General features: G+C 46.7%; 1 protein-coding gene across 3 annotated transcripts in view; it reads left to right on the plus strand.

Annotated features, from left to right (window-relative positions):
* Window positions 1-18,487, plus strand: part of LOC126414146 (protein neuralized) — an 860,420-nt gene that overhangs the window by 820,132 nt on the left and 21,801 nt on the right. Inside the window, exon 1 of one of the 3 annotated variants that reach the window (XM_050083324.1) lies at window positions 5,497-5,597. The exons of the other annotated variants lie outside the window; for them this stretch is intronic. Coding sequence (XP_049939281.1) covers window positions 5,549-5,597 — 49 coding nt within the window. The 5' untranslated portion in view covers window positions 5,497-5,548. Of the gene's footprint in view, window positions 1-5,496; window positions 5,598-18,487 lie in introns of those variants that run through there. 3 annotated transcript variants of the gene reach the window in all.

Raw genomic sequence — 18,487 nt, forward strand, 5'->3', positions numbered from 1 at the left:
TGTGGAAATTAAGGGGTGTGACTACTGTTTCCGATGACTTGAACTATGCTTGGCACTTCCAACAAGTTCTGAGTGTGTGGAGGAATGAAGGCCTATGTTTCTTAAACAGGTGAAATCAGAGGGGGTAGTAAAGTTGAACGCTGGGGTCTGGAGTAAAGTCGACTTTCTAACTCAGCCGAACGTTCTACCAGTTATTTCACTTCCAGACTCTGGCTAGGCCAGTTGATTTCAGAAATGTTACTGTCTAGAGAAGATTGCTTCACAGTTACTACCTTTGTACAGTTGCAGTTACTCTACTATACGCAGTACAGTGCTGTGTGTTCATATTCTTCTAAACATAGCGTTTTCTTAATCGCAATATGGGGATCACACCCTAAACATGAGAATCACCCACACCACTTCCATCATAGTTTACTGTTGGCACTACCCATAATGGCAGGTAACGTTCTCCAGAAAACTGCCAGACCCCCCCTCGTTTTTCCTTCGCTTTTACACTTCACAATCACCAGTAGTTTTGACTTCATCGGCTTTAGGAGGACTGAAATGACCGTGATGGATTTGTTACTCAGGTGAAGTCCACGGACGAAGACCCCAACCTCTCTTGATCCATTCTGCTGTTACTACTTAGTCTCATACGCTGGTGGGTCCGCATCTTGTCACAACTATCGGTCAATTCTACATTACGTAAAAGTGTCCCAATCTGCAGTCCTTGCACGTCGAATACAGTGACTTGGAGGAAAGTACACAGCGAAGCTGTGCAGGACTCAATTCAGGAGCAATGCACCTGAGCTGATCAATGCAACTGTCTCCTGATGATGAAACAAAAGCTCCGAAACATGTCGTAAGTAAAAAATATTTTAGGTACTAAGTTATTTATTTTAGAGTGTTACGTAAAGAGCCTACTAGACTGTATGTGCAAAATTGAGCTGGTTTAAATGTGATGTCTGAAGACAGTGGAGCTAAAGTTGGGCACCGTACTGCTCCGACAGAATCTGGAGGAAATTCGTCCGCAGCGACGGCGTGCGCCTGCTGGCGGCGATCGGGGATGCTTGTCTCGCGCGCGTCATATTTCACGGTTGGCCGCTGGGCAGGCCGGGATGGCGACGCAGAGGCTCCGCGACTGCGTCTGCGTGCCTGGTGGCGGGCCGCTGTCATTTCCCACGGGAAGCGCGCCTCTGCCTCTGCCACTACCTGTGCTGCTGCTGCAGCGCCTATTTGAATCGCAAAGCGCTTCCCGGTACACGGGCCGTCTACACCTCAAAGCGTCTCCCTCCCGTCTTTGGAAGGCCGTCAGACGCGCGTGTCACCAGATGATCACGTAGCTCGCACACAGTGTCGTTCCTGCTGTCGCTACTACTGCTCCCAGTGCGGGTCGGTGGCCAAAAAACCTCAGATGGAAGTAGAAACGACGTGCTGGACTGTACGTACTGCAGAGAAATAAAACGAACCTTATACACTGAAATGAACATTTGCAGCAAGGCTGGGATTCGAACCCATGTGTCTTGCTAACTGGCGGATGCGCGAACCCTACGCCACCCTCGCACAGTTGCTTTACACAGCCGCACGGACTGCCGCAACAAGCCTCCTGTTCGGGCAGTCCATGCAGATGTGGATATAATAGCGATTGGTTTACTTATAATCAATTATTCAAAATGACAGTCACAATCGCATTATTTTGTCGCCAACCGGTTTCAACCCGCTATGGGGTCATCTTCAGGGCAATTTACACCATTTGGTGGCTCGCTGGAGTCGTCAGCCTGCTTATGCACTGTTGGTAGTTACCCGCGGTTGGTATTTACCAACCGTGCACAGGCAGGGTGACGACTCCAGCGAGCCACCAAATGGTGTAAATTGCCCTGAAGATGACCCCATAGCGGGTTGAAACCGGTTGGCGACAAAATAACGCGATTGTGACTGTCATTTTGAACAATTGAGTGTAGTGATTCACACATCTGCCTAGTGAGCAGGAGACCTGACTTCAAATTCCGGCCTTTGTACAATTTTTCATTCACCGCTTCAGTCTCCACATATCCATCACCAAAAATTTTATCACTTGTTAGGTAAATATTTCGTGGATGGAGACGGAGTTAGGGTCACATCCCAGTAGCAATTGTGAGATAGCCTCTGACATTCCCTCGGAGGAGTCTTCTGTGCCCCAAGAGTACTAGGTCTTCGTTAAGTGTCAGATTAAAATCTTTCGGCCATGTGCTGTGGACGTTGATCAAAAGATACTATTGCTGGAAGATCAGACTCAAGATACCGTCTGTTGAGGGTGAGATCATGAGATAATACGGGTGTAGCGCGAAAGCTATCGGCCGATGACATCCGGTAACCGCGGAACGCAGAGGTCAATCTGAGCTCGAGACATACGAAGTGGCGGTGCGTGAAACGCGTTGTTACTTCCATCCTTCTGCAACTGCCACAGAATTTTTCCCTCGTCCGGGACTGTCAACGTACACTAGTCGTGGCGTGGTTTCTGCTGCTGCGGCAGCGACAAAGACACTTTGTAGAGACAGTCTTCATTAAGTAGTTGGCATCTTTTCAGAAGTCATATTTTATTCTCACTAAACTTACAAGGTGTCTGATCTCGCGAAATGCTGAAACAAGAATCATGTGTTGAAAGCATTGACCGGGGATTAAACAATGGTGGTGTGTCCTGCTCTGAATGTCAGATCATTTGGATTCTGGCTGTGAAAGCATAAGCTTATAAATTACACTAACGCGTGGTTTCTCATGTCTTCATGGGCATTATGTTCATATCGTCAGTATGTCGTTGAAATCTATATCTGCTGCAGTATCCATAAAGGGGATTTAGTTATTTAAGAAATTCCGGAGCTAAATGTTACGTGGACTAACGTTGTTTCTTATTCAACCCTTGAATTAGAGATACTTGCCGTTTGCCTGTTTAGAATTTGTTAGTCTGTCAGCAAATTGCGTTCTTTACGGTCTAAAAGTATTTCTCTTTGTCTTGTGTACTGCGATATAGTGCCGTTGCTGCATCCAGTCGCACAATTTGCCATTGTCCCGGCGGCTCCCCCTGTCTATATTACACTTCCACCCTCCGTCACTTGGCTGCGCACCGTGGGAGCTATTTCGTTCCCCTCCAGCTGCTCTTCTACGGGGGAGACTAACCCTGCCTGCCACCTGGGGGCGCTGTCTCTAAGGGTCACAGCAGGCGCAGCAAACAATCAAGATGAAAAGCATTGCAGCCTCCTTAGAGGTCGCTATTCTGTCACGATTGGTTGGGAAGAAGTTCCATTGCAGCGACTTGTTAGCGATGGCAGGAAACTGACGTTCACTGGATGTACGAAAAATTCTCCTGGATGTATCTGCTGCATCATCGGAATATAGGGCACTAAGCAAGCATTTTGAACTCCGAAGTGGGAAAGCAATTCAACCAGTTAAACCTTTTTAAAATATCAGCGCCGTGCAAACAACTCTAAGCCTACTAGCTTAAATAGTGGTAAACAAATTAACATGCAAGCAAATTAAATCACACCTTAAAATGTGGTATATGATTAACAAAAAATATACTGCTGCTGTCTGGAATAAATTTCAAAGGAACGATACAATTTCTTGGTTAAGCAGAGGAGCACGAGACAGTAATAAGATTGAGTAGTAGTAATGTAATTAAAACCTAAGAAAATCACGTAATTGTTAGCAAGTACAGGTGGTTATAAAGTGCAGCTACTCAAAGATGTCCGCTGTGGTTCCCAGTTATTGGATAGAAGCGTAACTTGGTAGATATTCTAATGTGTTAATGCGGAATCGAATTACGCTGGAAAAAGTTCCAATTTTGGCCACCAGGTGCAACACTGGCGTTGTCAATGCAAGAAAGACATATGAAAATGCTTCCATATGTAATGGATTACGAACGGGACGTGGACAGGAAAGGTCAAGTGAGAAGCATAATGTTGTTATTAACAGCTGCTTTACACAGTTTCAGCATAAGCATCTGAGATATAGAGGAGATGCTGTACAGTGCCAAATTTACACCTTCTGGACAAAATTGGAACTAATTTTTTTCCAGCCTAAATGGGTTCCGCATTAACGCATCAGCATAGCTATAAACTTCCGCTACCCTAAGACACAGCCCACAGTGGACCTCTGTGAGTAGTTGTACTTTAATGATAACCATCCGGTGCAAGTCTGAGGCCCTCGTACACGTTGTAATATTTGCAGCACAGTACCGTAGCATGTGGCTAGAGAATCCAAAATCTGCTGGAAACTGCACGATACTCAGTCACTTTGGTGTCAAATTTTTCTTACTCCTCTAGCCACATACTATGGTTCTGTGCCGCGGGCTTTCAGTATGTAGCAGGAGATGTAGAAGCGAGCAAACACAAAATACGTAACTTTTTCGGCGTTGTAATCGAACCTTCGATTACCTTAGAATTTTTCACTCGACTTGGTCCAGCGTACGGCTAACACGGGTCGAAATACGAAATTTAACGCCTCCGCACCTACATTGCGAAAATGTGACTCTAAATCCCTAGCAGGAATTTGAACACAGCTCCTCATAAAACCGCTAGCGTTTTAACTACTGTATTAAATCATTCGGGCCCCACATTTCGAAAGGTATCGAGCAGTATTCATAGAGGTCGTAAAATTTTGACTGTGATACACTTCAGAGCAAGAGTAAAAAAAGTATGCTTGAGGTTCAACTGGCAGAGTGACTATATGGCTTAACTTCTGCAGTATCGTGAGTGGGTGACAAACCTCCGTATGAAACTTCCTGGCAGATTAAAACTGTGTGCCGGACCGAGACTCGAACTCGGCACCTTTGCCTTTAGCGGGCAAGTGCTCTACCAACTGAGCTACCCAAGCACGACTCACGCCCCGTCCTCACAGCTCTACTTCTGCCAGTATCTCGTCTCCTACCTTCCAAACTTTACAGAAGCTCTCCTGCGAACCATTCTGGAAACCTCAGTTATCTTTGCGCCGTGGCGGTCGAGCAGCATTAGAAGTGGCATTGCTAGGGAGAGCGTTGGGTCACAGGATACACCTCGGAAACGAGGTAATTGCAGCCGGCGGCCGCCGTTTGAAATTCTTTAAATTGGCAGAATTTATCTCATTAAGTCACTGAAGTCTGGCACGCACGCTTGCTCGCTCGCTCTCCCTCCCAGATCCTTTATTTTCTAACTCGGAGCGCGTTCTCCCCAGGAGTCTTCTCCGAGCGGTACCGCTCGCTTATCTCGGCCGTTTCCGGCCCAGCCGGCCGCCTCGGCGCAGGCAGGAGGGTGCGTGTTACGCAGACGAGTCGCTAATGAGAACGCGAGGCGCCAGTCAAGGCCGTGCAATGGCTCGCGGGAGTGCAGCGCAGAAACAAAACGAGGAACGGGACGAGGCAGTGCGCCGCGCCGCGCCACGCCGCGGCGCTACGCGTCGGGAGCTGACGTCATGCGGCGCGCGTGACGTATAGGTTTCTGGTTTGGGGGCCGCGGTCGCGCCTCGGGATTGGCCGCCGGTTGAGTCAGCTCCTCCGCGGTACCTTGGCCGGCCCGCGCTCCGCCGCCGCGCCTCAGTCGCTGGCTGCTGGCCCCGGGACATGGTCGTCGCTTTCTGCACCTACCAGGAGCGGCCGCGCGCCCTTCCAGGTCAGTCGCCGCAGTCGGCATAACTTGCGCACGTCACAATCTCCTTTCTGAGCGAACGCGTCTAAGCTGAAGTCGCTTTACCAGATCAGGGTTCCACATGTATGCTCGGTTCGATTCTCGGTGCATGCATAGCAGCCCTCCGTAACACCAAAGCTTGATATGTCTTTTGAGAACTGTCGCGGGGCCCAGACGTTAGACACCCTGGCATTGGTGAGAGGGCGCGTTCCTCGGGAAATAGTTAACAAGACCTCGGGTAGTGTTAAACAGAAAGGTAAATACGTGCGGCTGACTGCTTCAGGTGCAATACCGGAGCTACTTCAAGGGAACGGAAATTTTTTGTGGCACGGGCATAAGGAACACAGCTTTACCACCCAACTTAACACACTAACAAAAATCAAAGTAGCCCATAGCTGACGTTCATCAAATTTTGTTGGGCCCAGGACCCACGTCGTCAATGGGAGCAAGAGTTTATCTTAGATACGGTGGAAAACATCTCTTCTACTGCAAGATCTTTGCGTTCCATATTTCGGGAAGAGGTAGTATGGATCAAAACAAGAAAAAATATCCAGTAAACATTTGCTCTAAAATGCGTATCAGCAGAGCTAAGAGCACGTAACTGGAAGATGGTTCAAAAGGTTCTGAGCACTATGGGACTCAACTTCTGAGGTCATCAGTCCCCTAGAACTTAGAACTACTTAAACCTAACTAACCAAAGGGCATCACACACATCCATGGCCGAGGCAGGGTTCGAACCTGCGACCGTAGCGGCCGCGCGGCTCCAGACTGTAACGCCTAGAACCGCTCGGCGTAACTGGAAGAGATGTTTCACAGTACTGAAGATGAAGTGCTCATAACTATTAAAGTGTGCACTTAAGAGCCCGTTTCCTCCTCCGTCCGAACAGGCCTCGGAAGGCCAAACGGTACCGACCGACCATCGCGTCATCCTAAGCAGATATCGTGGAGGGGGATGTAGTCAGCACACTGCTCTCCCGGCCATTGTCCATTTTCCGTCACCGAAGCCGGTACTTCTCAGTCAAGTGGCAACTCAGTTGTCCTCACAAGGACTGAGTCCATCCCGCTTGCCAACAGCGTTCGGCAGAAGCGCACGGCCACCCATCCAAATGCTAACAAAGCGCGACAGGGGAACCGGTGTTACCACTGCGCCAAGGCCGTCGGAAGAGCACATGCTAACTGGATATTTTTTTCTTATTTCGGTGGTAAGGAACCTGTAATTTTTCCAGGATTCCAACTTGTCACGTTCACTATATTCTAATTTTCACTATAATCAACATATTCGAGAGAATCAAAAAGTTGTTTTGTACTTAAAACAATTCTCATTCATTCTTCAGTCTGTTGCACACTTTCAATCACGTGACATTTTTCGATCGCTGTGGATTGTCTTAAGATCTAAGTAGTTGCGTCAGCAGCCGATCTTGTCTTTCCAGAATCTCATGTCGGGGTATTCCGATATGGGGTCCTGGACAGAGAAGTTGGTGTTGCTGACGCAACTATTCAAATCTTATGATCTACAGTGATCGAAACATGTCATGTAGTTAAAAATGTGCAACTGAGACCTAATGTTGCTGGCGTTCCATATCTAATGGCCTCACTCGCTATCCGCTACAAACTTAGGTATTCCTTTAGTGGGACCAACAGATCTTAATTTTATATGTGCAGAGTAAAGCGACAACTGAAATTTTGTACCAAAACCGGGGTTCGAAGTCGGGCCTTGGTACAAATTTCCATTCGTCACTTCAGCTAGCATATATACATATAAATGTCTGATACTTAAAATATGTCTGGAACCATATAGTATCATTTGAAATGGTAATTGTGTTGATCACACAATTCGCCTAAAAGTTGAGTCAAGTAGTTGTAAATTTGTGGTGCGCACGGCTAGAATGTAAAGACGAATTTCCCGTGCCCGCGCCAGTGGGATGACAGTTGTCTGTAAACAAGTAGTTCCATCCCCGCGACTGCAGCGGTGAGGCGTACATATTTTGCTTCCTGTTTACCGCTTCCTGAGGGACGCTGCGCGCCAGGGCTGTACAAAGCTAGCGCTTGGCGCCTCGCCGTCGTCTGCAGTGGACACCTCCAGATTGCGTCGACGTGAAACTTGGCGCTCGCCACGCACTTTCCCTTCAGGCCTCTCCCCTGTCCTCAAGACAGTGTTTACGCGGCAGTCACTAGAGGTACACGTTTTCACAACGGACATGGGCAGACACCAAGGTAGGCAGAGAAAAGCTGTGGCTCTTCATGCTTTCTACAAACATCGGAATATCGCGCAGCTAAGCTCCTGTACCATCACTAATTTTGATAAATTTCTTTATCTCTTGCATTTGTCAAATTTACTTTAACAAATATTCGTTACAGAGAAGCAATAGCTACGCAAGTAGTGTTGTCATTAAGCTTGTGGAATACTCAATCGATTTGTTTCTTGACATAAGGACCATAATGCTGAAACGCAGTCGACCATTGAGGATGCCTTGTAGTCAGGCGCCATCATGCCTGTGTTAGGTGTGAGAATGGTATCCTACTGCCATAGTTATGATAAAGATGATAGGAATTATCAGTTATGACTTCGAATGAACACATGAATTTTCCACTTCCGAATGATGCGTAAAAGAAATGACACATCGGCAATGGGACCTAGCCTGACGTAGCAGTTACTGCTAATGGGAAACACTTCCTACACTACTCGTAATGAAAACTCACTATGTAGGCTCGTCATGGAACACTATGTTCTGCGGAATGGTAAGTGCTTAATACTGAAGAGTCTTTCGCGATCTGAAAATGACGTAGGGTAGTTGTTGGACAGTTCATTGGCTGCGCTTGCCAGGCTGGTGGACTCGTATTATCTAAAAGTCGGTAAACGTCAGAAAAAACTGAAGGCGAAATGCGAAGGTCGGCCGACCGGCCTTAAGGCTAGCGGTTGCTCCCATTAACTCGACCTCCCTGGAGCGCCGAGGTTTCTGAACGGAAAAGGACCGGAACCGCCGCGGCTTCCTCGTAACAATAGACAGCCGAAATCTGAAGACTTTCTTTTCTAGAGACAGAGCTCTGACCATTCCTCACTGTGGTCTTAAGAGGACCGTACGAATCTTCCCGCCCCCTCCCTCCCCCCCCCCCCCCCTGCTCGATCTGCTTCACATTGACATGACGTGTAGTACAAGCCTAGGACTTAAACATACCTGAATAGGAAGATGCAACTCCCAACTCGAGAAAATAGTTTGAAAATTTTGGGCGTACTACTGTACTATGGTCGCTAGCGTTCAAGCGATCCGCAGCCGACAGAATTGGCTCTTTCCTTTATGAGCATGAGGTCTCCGAATCGAATCCCGCTGTGAGTACTATAGTTTTTGCTTTATTCTCACTAACGATAGATTATGAGAATCTTTAACCTGAAAAAGGAGAAATATTTTTTGGTAAAGAGGCTCCAAGTAGATACAAGAAGACTTTCAATCAAATCCGTACAATCGTTTTACTTGTTATTGTTTCTACATTTTTGACAAGTATGATGTGTAACCTATAGAGCACTGGACGAATTAGGATGATACTGATCGTAGAAACATAAAAAATCATGATGACTATGAAGTAAGTATATGTAATTAAAACCTACTTTTTGCATGTAAATGGTTCTTTTCATGCCTCTATTGCAAATCAAACTTGGTGTACCTTCATAAACGGTTCTCGCTCACGACACAGTTTCGTCTCGCACCACAAATCTATTAGAATTACAGGGGAATGAAAACAAAAACAGCTGAAATTCGATCCAGAGACGTTATGCATAAGAAACTTAGCGCTTACTCTCTCGGCTGCGGATACGTCGGTTCTTGGCGACCTTGCAAAGTATATAAGCACGTCTAAAATTTTCAAATTCGATTTCCTCGAAAAGCGGTTGAGAGTAGCGTCCACCTCTCTACATATGTTGAAGTCGTAGTTGTCCTACACACCCTGTCATGAGCCAAATTGGTGAGGTGGGAAACTTCGTACGGTCCTCTAGTTAGTAAGAGGACTGCGTTGTTAACGAAAATCGCCTGCAGCTCAATGCTCGGGACGAATTGTAGCAACCAACTGAAAGAAACCCCTGTAATTTCTGAGGGTATTAAATTCAAAAGTTGATTAACTCTGTTTTGCATAGATTTTAAGTAACTATTGATTTTTCATGCCGGTTTGCCACAATAGTACGAAAACAGCTTCTCGTAGTTGCATTCGTGTTGAAATTTCTGGCATGTAGTCTATAATGAACTGTGACCGGAGTCTGAACAAGTCTAGACGTACTAGGGATGTAAAACTACTCCGAAATATTGCATTTTAACGGCTAGTTACTAGCCGAACTCTGGATATGCTTTAATAAAGCTAGAACGGGAACGAAAACTGAATACTGCTTTCTACCGTTTCGAACGTCATACCACAATAATTGAGCGCATTCCACTGTCCTAATGGAAAGTAATTTGATGTTCCATGTGGACATGGCGTCAAAGGTAGTATTTAATGTAATTTTGTGACAAGCTCGTTACCAGCAGATTTCGTAGTCGGTAGCTAGAGTCGTTTGAAAGGCCCGTGCTCACTTGTTATTCATAAATTCTCTTGATCGTTTTTTATTCGGACTTCACACAGGCCTACTCGCCACGTTTCAGCGTCGCCATATAGTCTGACTGCGCGATGTCGCTTGGGTGACCTTAAACCCTCAGAGCAATGTAGCACTTGAATAATAATAGTTGTTTAGACCTACCTGATCTGACAGAATCTGTAAAATATCCTTTCTGGATCCGAAGGGGTCTGAGATACGCTGCGTCTTCTTACTGCAACCGAATTTTCGCTTATTGGTGTTACGTATAGTTGCAATCTGCTCTATCAATAAGTCGATTATCTATAAAGCTTAACAATTAAATTTCGCAGGAAACAATTAGACAACATGTAATTGAACTTTCAGCTATGTAAGCTGCTTCGGAGCTGCCTCTAGTGCTATTCACTGAGACATCTGCGTTAGATTGTCTGTAACCTCTCTTGCTGACTTCTATAGTCCAGGTATCAGCCCCTATAGTGCCGGCAATGGAGTCATCCTTGGGCGCAGGTTCGTAAATCGGATTTCGCGGCCTGACCTCCTTTCGACCCGCGCTGTTTCAACAAACTCACGTCACCCCCGCCGCATTTGCAAACCCGTACCGCCACCCACTGGTCGTAGCTGTCTATCGCAACTTTCTCCGGCTTGAAGTAATCGTCTAATCTTAGAAGTGGGTTGCATGGTTGCTGCGAGTAGCATTATACAACGTATCATCTAGCGCGCAGTACCTTCCTGGAATCTCGCGTAATAGCGGCAATTTTCGTTTCCCGATTGCTCCGCCTGTCGGAGATGGAGCGATGAATATTTCCTGGGCTGTTCGGTACTGGATTGACTTATTGCTGTAGTGTCACGCGCACATGCAGACACGCACACACGCTGTGGTCTCAACTGCGCAGTGACGACACCGCTGAAATATGTCCAGAAACAGGATTTTGCGGTGCGACCAGAAGGGCGCTGCCTTCTAAAGCTGTGGAAACGGCGCCGGCACACTATATCGTGGTTTCCTCTGACTCAGCAACGTATATAAATAAGGCGGCGGAGCTCGCTTTGTTTGGGAGGCGGCGGCGGCGGCTTCTGTATTTCCTTCTAGGCCGAGTCTGCGGGCTGTGTTCGCCGTTTCAGAGAAGGCAAGACGATGCGGGACGGGTTCCCCCCGCTCAAAATGGCGCGGTCGGCACAGCGAGGGCATGGGCAGATGCCTGATAGGAGAAAACACAGTACTACCCACTAGGCACGATCACCTGGGAACAGCTATAGCTACAGCTTCCTGCATTAACGTACTTTCTTTCAGGCGATAGAGCAGATAAAACACTAAGTTGTGGAAAGATGTCTGAAACTTCAGATTCTCTCTTTCCATCACATATTCAGATATTGTGGATATGTTTCATTGTCCTATGCTGCCTATTTCTAAAAGATTGCTTAAGTAAGCCTTCTGGTAACATCACGAACAATGAAATTAATAAATTTTTTCCGGGAATGTACAATTTATTGATTTGAAATTGCTTCATGATCTGTTTCCTTTTATTCCCAAACACTGGTTTGAACTAAATTATTCGATTAGACCCATCGCATCTGATAATAGGAATAACGAAAGATCAATAGGGAAAAGAAATCGGAGTATGTAACATTTACGTATTTAAGTAGTAGCCTACTTCCAGGAGCAATTTTCCTTGGCGGGAGCAGTTAATTGATAAATGCATTTAAGATTTTATTTATAGCAGTTATTTTCTCAGCAACTGTCACAAAATTCGTCAGTTGCACAATTAGGAAATTTTTCATTTTACCTGATTAGACAGATTAATCTGTCTTCTTAAAAAGCATTTGGGATATTACAATTATAATAATTTGGCTGTACAGATACGTAGAGTATAAGATACTGACATCTGCTAAACCGATTTTAAGTTTTCGTAGCACACTTCTTATGCTTAAATGTATGGCTAAATTGTAATAATTATCCCAAATTTTCTAGGCTTTTCAAGATCAGATTAATCTGTTGGAACCGGTAAAGTGAAAAAATTCCCTATTTTTGTAACTGACAACTCAGTTTTGTTCTAAAATGCTAAGTGTTGAAAAATTGTTAGTGCATTTTGCCGACGAAGGATGTTAGGTATAAAGCGCTTGAACATCATATGCTGTAATAATAGTAAATTGGAAGGTCATGCAGTAGAACACTTAACTGAATTTATTGCTAAGACGACAGCTACTTACTGGCTAAAATCCTCTTAACAGATAAAAACGGAATGTCACTGGATGCAGCTCTTTACCAATCGCTCTTAGCTCCTTGATGTAGGAAAGAGGATCCCAACGTTTTCCTGTCTCAGAACAGTTTGAGAATCCTGTTACTTCGATAGAATACCTTGTTTATTTTGAACGTTAATAAAATCAATAAAATTTTAAATCATAATACAGAAATGACAATTTTAAGAAATGTCGAAACACATTGTTTTTGCGGAGCACTTATTTTCGTCCCGCTGAACACGTTTTGCGGAAACTGATTTAGACTATTGAACATCCTATCCTCTGAAGCCGACGTTCTTGGCGTGCTCCTTAAGTGGAGGGAACTGTAAGAGCAGCTTATTTTGTGTAAGTCTGCAGGCTATCGTGGCCGTTGTTATTGAAGTTAAAATCTTCTGGGTTATTAGGCTGCGCCATGTTTATTCTAAAATGTTCGACGTTTCGACCCCTCTGCTGGGACCTTCCTCAGGCTCTTTCCGTGTCCACTACTGCTAGAACACTCTGAGACGAATGTCGCGTCCACTTATAAAGGGGAGGTTTTCTGGCGTTCGTGCTGGAGAAGTGATAGTATTGGTTAAAATTCATATGGCTACCATTGGTGGGCCATAGTCATAGGCTAATATTCCCGCTCTGATGCAGAAGAAGGGGCGTTGGTACCTCATCTCCTGTGGAAACGGTTGGCGATCCATCGTCATTGGATAGAAAGGCACTATTCAACACTTCTGCTGGAGAAGGGTTTTTGGTTGACATACCTCCTACCGCTATTGGTTGGTCGTCATCAATGGCTAAATTCCAAACGGACAGAGCGAGAGAGGGGGAGTGTTTACCCAAAATATTGTCCCCCGAGGTGACTTGCAGAGCGCTGATTATGCCGCTCACACACCGCGGCCGCGTATTTACTTCCTCGATGGCGGGAAGCCACGATGCCGGAAGCCTATAGCCGTCCCCGCTATTGAAATTAGGTGCTTATTTTGTGCCACACAGCGTACATACGCAAGTGCTTGGGCGTACAGATTACGGGAATCATACCCAACGATGCTAGACTCCGCTCCATCCCCCTCCCGTCCTCACTTTGCCCTGCTGATCCCCCTCTTCACTCCTAAAAACCACACACGTTATTCGGGATTCGTGAAGTAACACATTCAGAATTCCCACGGTGGTATGATCAGCAGACGCTATTCTAGCCTGTCGCGAAGTTGGGAGTCCGGCAGGTAGGCAGTAAGACACGGTGGGGCATTTGTGGGGGACGAGTGAATGAGGCAGGAGTGTGTGTTATCGCGGTGGCAAGGCAGCTGCGGGCCGAGTTTCCTGCAGCTGCCACGCGACAGCTGTGGGCCCGGCGCGTGCCGCAGCCAGCCGCGATGTGGGCTGTCACACCAGCAGGCGTCTGTCCGTCCTCTCTGGTTCCCAGAGCGGGCACACGGTCCTATGCCGTGGGGTTAGATTTAAGTGGGAGCCTCGTCTGATTACCATTCAGATAATCAAGCCATATGAAGCGAGCTGAGCGCCGCGAACAAAACTTTCAAAAGATTTTCTAGTCTCCGTGGACGGTTCTCATCCTTATGTCTGAGCCTTCGAACAACGTTACCTTCGACAAAGAAACTTCCTGGCTGATTTGAACTGTGTGTCGGACAGGCTCGAACTCGGGACCTTTGCGTTCTGCAGGCAAGTGCTCTACCATCTGAGTTACCCAAGCACGACTCACGATCCGTCTTCACAGTTCAGTCGTGCTCGGTAGCTCAGCTGCTAGAGCACTTGCTCGTGAAAGGCAAAGGTCCCGAGTTCGAGCCTCGGACCTCCACTTTTAATCTACCTGGAAGTTTCATATCAGCGTACATTCCGCTGCAGAGTGATGGAGCGATGCTGCAAGACGCTGTCTCCGAGGTCGACCAGTAGAATGCTATCATGCGGGAGTATGGCTCCTCTGAGTAAGGTGGCATAAGGTTGTCCCTCTGAACGGATATTATGTCGAAAACTAAGAGTTCGTGGCCAAGAGAGTGAGGAATAATATGATGTATTGGGATCCTGAAGAAATCCGACCAGTTTCCAGAAAAAATTGTTGCGTTATTTATTGCGCGCGTCTCGTCTTACAGAGAGCGAGGTTGTTTGCCTCATTTAACTGACGAGGAACAGCAAATCGGATGACTGATTTCCAGAGGCCATTTGTGTAAAAAATTTATATCATATAGCTTGCTGTCTACATTGTGGCATTCGCAGTTGTTCAGAGTAGGGAACTCATCGAGAGCGCGAGCGCGAACAGGAACAGGCGGCCGGATGCAGATTACGCGTGGACAGCCCCGGGCTATGGCGGGCAGCTGCCTGAGGCGGTTAGGTGCCGCCCCTGACGGAAGTGTGTTCGGCTCGATAAAGGCGTGTCGCCATGGCAACGCGTCTGCGATCTGCATGCGCTCCGTTATTGGCTTAGCGGGGGCCTTAGTCCGGGGCTGCTGCTGCTGCTGCTGCTGCTGCTGCTGCTGGTGCTGCCGCTTCTGCCTCTGCTGCTGCCCGTGCTTCCGCAGCCGTCGTGAATGCGAATGGCCTCGTTTGGAACTGTGTTCTGCGCGTCCCAGCCATCGCCAAAGGGGTTAGCGCTCTGCGTTCGCCAGCGCCGGCTGCTCCACGGTCGACACACCATCTCACTTTTTTTCCAGTCTCATGCTGTGTTTCGTAGTCCCGCCGTGAGAATCTGCTACAGCAATTTTTTCTTACCCATCCATCTCTGTTTATAATGCGAAATATCTGTTGCGGCTAGTCCTGTTGGCATTTGATTTCTCTCTCCCTTCTCAGCAAACTGTACATATCTCAGCGTTATGGAACTTCACACAGTTTTCGTAGCCGAAGTAAAAAACGTACGCCAGCTTGATAACTACAATCTCAGGAAGATTGTTAGACTCTCGTAGGTGGAAGGTCTTCGGTCGGCAAAAGGATTTAGCTGGCGTACGGCTCGCGATTCCTCAACAGTAAGGGTCCCGACAAGTTACAAATATCTCCCATTCTTCTTGAAATGCGTCAGTCTTCTGCTGCTAGTGATGGCGATCAGTTCATCAGATGTTAGGTAGCTGCCTTGGCTATATCCGTGACCAGTGTGCCAACAGCTCCCACCAAGCGTCTCACATTGCTTCTGTGACTATCACATTAATCATTCATCAGCACAATACATAGACCTGTTGCTGATAGTTGCAGGCATGTGCAAGCTGCCTCCAACAGAACCTACAGGAAAGTAAACTGTCACCACCACCATTAGCATTACATGCAGGCATTTGTCACTTTGTGGCTCTGTGCCTGTCACACAAAAAGTCATAGAATCTCTGTTGGTCCATCACAGCCAGGGGGACATACGTTGGTAAGAAACTTTCAATGTAAATAAAATTCACCAACAGCCGTATGCTTGAAGATATTTTACTTTATTCTGAACGCAGCCAGTTTCGGCATTTCTTTTTGCCATCTTCAGGTTCCATACGCTTCTATCCAAATAAACGAACTTGTCGTATGGCGCCATAAATAACTGGATTTAGTGAGTTGCTTTCACGTCTGCGTCCGAAGCAATTGTATAGCGATTGGAATTCACAAAATCCAATGATTCTTGGCGTCACACGACAATTTCGTTTATTTGGACAGAAGCATATGGGGCAAAATGAAATACCGAAACTGGCTGCGTTTAGTATAAAATAAAATTTAAGTATACGGGAGTTGCTGAATTTGACACTGAAAAAAAAAAGTTGTAGAGTGTGGGTCGTTAAAAGAATGCTTGTCATTTGACCCTTATTTCAACTCTTACATTAATTTGTATACTTTGGACTGTAGTTTGGGGTGAACTGTGACCCCTCTGACGGATAAGCAGCGGATGGTGACTGATATCGGCAGTGAGGCGCCAGATACTGCGCCGCCGTTCTGCTTGGAAGATCGCATTTGTATGCACGAGCGGTTGTTCCTTGGCGGTCGCTGGTAGGTGGTGCGTGAGCTCTGGAGGTAATTAGAATTCCCTGCTCGCAGCGTGAGAAAGTGCGTGATAGGGAATGGTGGCAAGAGCTGGCGCCAGGAGTCGAATATCTGCGCGTGGAAGACTGCTAATGAGCCCAGAGAAGAGCCAGTCGCTGCCTTCGTCTCCGGTGGTCTGCACTGCCGCTATAGCGCCGGGTTACGCGACCGAAGACACGGGAAGTGCCGCATAACGAGGTCAGGCGTCGCGAGGCAGCTGGCGGACGCGTCCCGTTGGCGGCACCGGCCTCTGGGGACGCTCTTCAGCGGACAATGCCACCAGCGCGGGCGGCCGCGGGTTCGTCCTCTGCCACCGCTCGTCTGTACTTCCCCGGCTATTCTCTCTCGCTTCGAACATGTAATATTTTAATTTTCCATTCTCACTCTCTTGAACCGTCCGTTCAATAGGCGAAGTATTAGAAACTGTCACAGAGTGACGTACTTCTGGCATGTCCACTCCGTCCGATTACTCGGAAGTTTAAAGCTAGCGATCAGCTGGTCATAGTAAGGCGTTAGCTTTGGATCACTAGTCGAAGTAGTTCAATTGAGGGTCGCCAGATGGCAGCACTAGTCATAAACAACCTACAGGCGTAGCGTAGGATCTGATAATTCGTTAAAGCGCTAATCGAACAGCTACAATAGCAGTACAGAGCGACAATAATGTAATCAGTTGCCTTTACAAATGGCACTACAAAATATGTCGCGTGATAATTCGGCAGGCGGTTGTCGTCGAAGAGCTTGTTGCATGGTGTGACAATCGCTGCAGTAAGCCCCCTCGTAGTATTGTCGCGTGACGTGCGTCCAGAATTCGTGGTTCACAACGGCAGTCGTGGAAATTGTCTCCCGGGTTTAGACACCAAATTCTTATGTCGGGAATCACAGAGCAGCGATTAGCAGCCAACAACACTTCATTTCATAGTAACAGAACATACAGTACAACATGTCAAAGATACTGTCCTAAGAGTAATCAGTCTCTCACATGCCAGAAGTAAATCACTCTGTGACAGAAACGGATCTCATTCCAAGCTCCCGTTGCAATAGAGTGCAGGAGAGGAGCAGTCTTCGTTCAACCTCCTGCTGAAGACTTGGTCGTGGTGGGGGTGGACTAGACTTCGGAAGGGAACATATCTCGTCTTTTCCAAAGGAACCATCCCGACATTCATCCTTCGATTGAGGAGAACCCTGCTAAACTTAAGTATGCGTGGCGGGATGGGGATTGGAATCCCACCCCCTTCCGAGTGAGTTAATTCCTTAAACCTCTGCGCCAGTTATGCACATCCGAAGGAACACTGCATCGTACCTCCTAACAAAGGCACTGCTGTTTCGTATTTATTCGCAAATACGGGCCTCTGACTCCCATTAAATATGTCCTTCCTAGACGAAAATATACGTAACGCACGGGTGAACTTTGTGACAGACAGACGGTGACGTACAGAAGTTTGGCTCTGGTCGTGATCCGTGCTAGGATGACCGAAGCGTTCAAGGCGACAGTTCGTGTAAAATGGGAAAGCCAATATCTAGCCGAGCGCAGTTCATACTCGCACTTGCAAATACATTACCGGTATTCTATGTAGTTCCATAACTATCTTTAGATGTTACGATTCGTTAAAGAAGTCTACTACGAACTACACCCTTATCATTCCCAAAATTACTGTTCTGTTCATAATGACTCAATTGTCGACTGGCCTTAAGTCTTTCCTTTCCGAATGCTAAAACCATTTTTATTCTGCCATAGGCTGTCAATTTCTTGCACAGATAAAACTTATTGCCTGATGTGTTACATTACTGGCCAGTTTCGGCCTGTGGCCAATTTCAAATCCAGCTGTGTTGGTGAAACATGTTGAATGTAGCTGTTTCACAGAAGCAACTACACTTGTAATTGGTCACAGTGCTTGTGTAAAAATAAATAAATAAATAAATAAATTACAGTTTGTGGCGGACGTTGAAAGTAGTTTCAGCTTTCAGAAACTACACCCTGTGGACCCACACATGCAAAACAGGATTTACGAACAGCCTTAGAGAATTAAAATGTTGAGACTGCTGTGGATCCCGCACGGGCTTGAGGGACTAACAAAGATTTTCCGACCAGAAACCTTAGGGCAGACCTCAG

The sequence above is a fragment of the Schistocerca serialis genome, chromosome 1, assembly GCF_023864345.2.
Source record: "Schistocerca serialis cubense isolate TAMUIC-IGC-003099 chromosome 1, iqSchSeri2.2, whole genome shotgun sequence".
Taxonomy (NCBI): domain Eukaryota; kingdom Metazoa; phylum Arthropoda; class Insecta; order Orthoptera; family Acrididae; genus Schistocerca; species Schistocerca serialis.